Source organism: Protopterus annectens, chromosome 8.part0 (genome assembly GCF_019279795.1).
Source record: "Protopterus annectens isolate FY-2018-M chromosome 8.part0, PAN1.0, whole genome shotgun sequence".
Classification (NCBI taxonomy): domain Eukaryota; kingdom Metazoa; phylum Chordata; order Ceratodontiformes; family Protopteridae; genus Protopterus; species Protopterus annectens.
This window is the reverse complement of record NC_056741.1, coordinates 966,705,525-966,709,782: the sequence shown is the minus strand read 5'-3', so window position 1 is coordinate 966,709,782 and position 4,258 is coordinate 966,705,525. Positions and strand designations below refer to the sequence as shown.

General features: G+C 36.0%; 1 protein-coding gene across 1 annotated transcript in view; it reads left to right on the top strand.

The window, feature by feature from the left end:
* LOC122809184 (hepcidin antimicrobial peptide) overlaps positions 1-3,785 on the top strand; it is an 8,099-nt gene extending 4,314 nt beyond the window's left edge. Inside the window, exons 2-3 of the mRNA XM_044080488.1 lie at positions 395-469; positions 2,532-3,785. Of these exons, the coding sequence (XP_043936423.1) occupies positions 395-469; positions 2,532-2,636 (180 nt within the window). The 3' untranslated portion in view covers positions 2,637-3,785. The remainder of the gene's footprint in view (positions 1-394; positions 470-2,531) is intronic.
* The last annotated feature ends 473 nt before the right edge of the window (positions 3,786-4,258 follow it).

Here is a 4,258-nt window from a genome sequence, read left to right as displayed (position 1 = left end):
TATATTTACAGAGGGAGAGAGAGAACCACACAAGCACATATATAAAGACTGCTCTGTTTATTTTAAATTAATTTTCCTCTTCAGCTGCTTCCAGTGACAGAGATAATGATTGTAAAGCAGTAGTTACTGATGGAGTATAATTATGCCTCCTTTATACATAACTCACAAGACATTAAACTATGCTGCCTGAGCAGGGCCTTTTGAATTATGATTAGCTGCTGAAGGTCGAAAGAAGCTATCCTGACTGCAGTGATGCTTTTTCTTTGTTCTTTAAGGTTAACTATGAAATATAAAATTATAATAAGTCCCAACTAGTACTAGAAAGAGATAAGCATGGATTTTCTGTCATTTCTCAATATTGTGCATTGAATTCTAAGTTCTTCTCTCCTTGCAGGCGGTGGATTCACAACAAGTTTTAAGTTGGACAGATCTTCAGAATGACCACAGTGATGTGAGTTCAAACTCATTGGTAAGTACATTGTACAATTAAGAAAACAATGATATATTTCAAGCCCATATTAACATCTGTTAAACATTATTTAAGTGTTACTAATTAAAGAGATTAGTTAATTAGCCAGCCACTGTTTTTCTGTTTGCCACAAATGAATACACAGTAGTAACAGGCTGTTTAAAAGTGTCTTGCCAAAAACATAATATGGGTTTTGTTGCCAGGTACTTACTGTTAGGGTTACAAATTTGAATGGAATTCAAATCTCAGTCAAAGGTGCAGACTTTAGGTACTGTTTAGAATTAGTGCTGGCATGAGTCTCTAGAGTTTGGGTATTGTGCAATGTTACACTGATCTCCATTTTAATACTTTATTTTTACTACCCAAATTAAGAGGAAACATTCCATGGCACATTGCTGTACATTCTGGAAGAGCCGTATTATTGACTGGGTTTGTTGTTGCTCTGTACTACTCCCTTAATGTAGCTTTCAGATGACATTATCATGCACAGTTGTATAGTAATACAACTGCACTGCACACGGTAATGTCATCTGAAATCTAAATTCTTGATTCTTCTGAATTTCTCTGAATTTTGTTTTAAATCATGGTTGAGAATGGCCCACATGCATCAGGTCACTTAGCCAAAAAAAGTCAAAAGATTACATATATAATAAATAAAGGTTGCCCATTGCTTGTTTTGGTATATTCATTGCTATGAGGGGTAATAGCTGCGTAATGGATCCCTAGTATGACACTAAGGTTGTTGTGACCTATGTAGGACTTTGCATTTGCTCGCACTAAACCTCATCTGACACCTTTCTGGTCATTATTTTTAAATGCTTCTCTAGACACTTTCCTCATTCTCGAATGCAATGTCTATCTCCATGTTATCACCAAAGAGTATGAACCTGTTCTCCGGTTTCTGAAATATGTCTGAGCCAAACACACTGAAGATTGCTGGACCTAGCACAAACACATCTGCTACTCCAAAAGTCATTTTCCTAATACCTGACCCTGTCCATGTCACCACATCCCTCTGCACCCTCTCATTTAACAATGCAGCTGTCCAGTTCTTTGTTGTTGGTCCTTCCCCAAACCCACCAGCTTTCTTCTCAGTGTTCTGTATGGGGCTAAATCAAAGGTATTTAGCTGTCCTTGAGAATATTGTGTTCTAGAAATGTTACCAAATGTATCCTCAGGACTCAATCTATTTTATTTATTGATTTATAATTGGAATAGAGCTCTTAGCTCAATGGACCATGTTTTGGCTTAGCTTTGGGTTACAAAAACAATTGCCCTTTTTCAGTCTTTTTTGACCTCTGTCTTATCTTTGCACAACTTTTCCAGTTCTGTTCCTCACTTCTGTCTTTCAGCTGTGTAGATAAAAAGTCATTGTTTTCTACTTCTGCCTGATGACTCACTTTCATTTTTTGCCTTTAATACCCGCACCAACTCTGTTTTGCTAGCCTCCTCGTACTGTACCTCTTTCACCTTCCCAATGACCTGCTTTCCATCTTTTGTAGTTCCTACCTTTTGCCATAATTGCTAGGCTCATATTCCTGTTTAACCACATTGGCTTTCATCTTTTTTTTTTTTGTTTGCCTTTTTTCCATGAAACAAGTGGAGGGAGCTATCTTCTGTTACTTGGACTACTATTAAAACATAAACAGTTTTGTGAATTTATACTAATACTTAACAAATGGCATGTAAAACAACAATAAATCAATTCAGGACAAATGTTAGTATACAGCACCATCATTGTTTTAATTAGTGAAGCATTTGGCTTCACCTCATGCCTCCAGTACATTGCACTGTGTTTTGTTGTAGTAGTATAGAAACACTTACTCAGAATCTGACAGATTATTTTTGTAAGAATGCAGTAGAGTATCGCTATTTTCTCATGCCATATCCATCTCTGAAGAAGACTGATATAATTTGCGAATAATCATCTTCTAAACGTCTGTAGTTATGGATGGTTTAAGCAAAATTATAATAGGAGTGTTGGCTGTGACTAATGTTTGTTTTTGATACTTTTATCCCTATTTCTTCAAAGGTGCTAATATAATTCTGGTGTTATTTGCAGGTAACGCTACTGCTCAGAGAGAAGAGAGACAGTCATTTTCCCATCTGCACTTACTGCTGCAATTGCTGTAAAAACAAGAAATGTGGCTTTTGCTGTCGCACCTGAAACACTCCCACAGGCAGTCTAATATCTGCTAGTTGACAAGTTATTTGTTAACTTGACTCAATCAAACGATGCTGCTATAGTTATCAGAATATTTCTTTGTTTTACTTCCATCATTGACCAGCATTACAAACTCTTAAACGTCAGTGTAATAACTGCTTTTTTAGGCTCCTTTTCTTTTAGACTAAACAGGAATGGTGGAGTTTTATATTATTTGCTACCCTAATTTTTTCAAGTTCTGTGGAATCTCCAGAGCAGTCACTGTGGCATAGATTGTAGATTGTAAATATTTTGGTTATGTTTCTCTCTCATATTTGAACTCATTATGTTGTAAATAACATGCATGTGTATCAAACATTATGAAATAATAGGCCAGTTTTACAGCATGATTTCAGGGCAATTGGGAGGTTGGCATTATGGTTAAGGTTTTTACCTTACCAAACACAAGGTGCAGGCTTTGATTTTCACATGGAATAATTGACTAGGCTTAAAATGGTCACAAAGACAGTTAGCCTAGTACTAATCTATAAACCTATAAACAAAGTAAGGCATGTTTTGCAAATATAGATCTTTGGCATATCAGAACTATTCTGATTGCTCACGTATCCATTTATGACTCACATAGGAAAGAAAACATACATGTAAACTCTCAGCCTTGTGGCATTCTCTAGCTGATGCCACTGGCTAAGTGTGGTCCACCATAGTTATAACTTCACTGCTGAAAAACAAAAAAATGATGGATGTGCAGTTTTATTGGCTAAGTGATATTCCCTGTATTAGGATCATTTAACCGGTCCAAGAAGCCATACCTGGCAACTGTTCCTGAATTTGGCTCATATCATTGTTCTTCACCTTGAAATAATTTTTGATTTTCTGGTACATTGCTGAAGATTGCAGTCAGTCATTAATGCCAGTCATTAGAGTTTCGTACTTCATATTTTTCATAAAATGCATAATGATAAAAAACATGTTGTACTATTAACGTTTTAAGTGAGTTAAGAGTAACACTTACATGTCCTTGGCTTGAACCTTGTCACTGCCCAGAATTCTTTAGCAAAGAATTTGAGAGGTATGCAAGATGCAGGTGGACTTTTCTGGAATAAAAATCCCAATGAAAAGATTATAAATTAATAATAATAATAATAAAAATAAAGCCTCTGCCATATGGTAAAGCAGTAGCATTACCTAACAATTTTTGGTATCAATACCCCTGAAGCCACAAAACTTGATGGTCATGACAAGAATTCTACTAAGAAGCTCCAGGAAATATTTGCTCTCCAAAAAGCCTCTAGTAAAATGACATTTCACATTATTAGTCCTTCTCAGAATAACCTACATTTTGCTTAATATTTATCATAGCAGAAGTTCGATGAATCCATTTAAGCACATCTTGAGGGGAAAATTACATTATTTAGTTTAAAATAAGTCTCTCAGCTGTGAGAAGCATTGCCCTAATGTTCCTACCAGCCTGACATGTTAATACATGGCTAATTTCCACCCGACAGGTTTTCCAGTCTACATAAGAGGTCACTGCAACAGTAATCACCCATCCCCTATTCAGGAAATGACTTGCTTTCTGATGGCTGCAGCTTTCTTTTATTTAAGATGGTCTTATAATGGCTGCT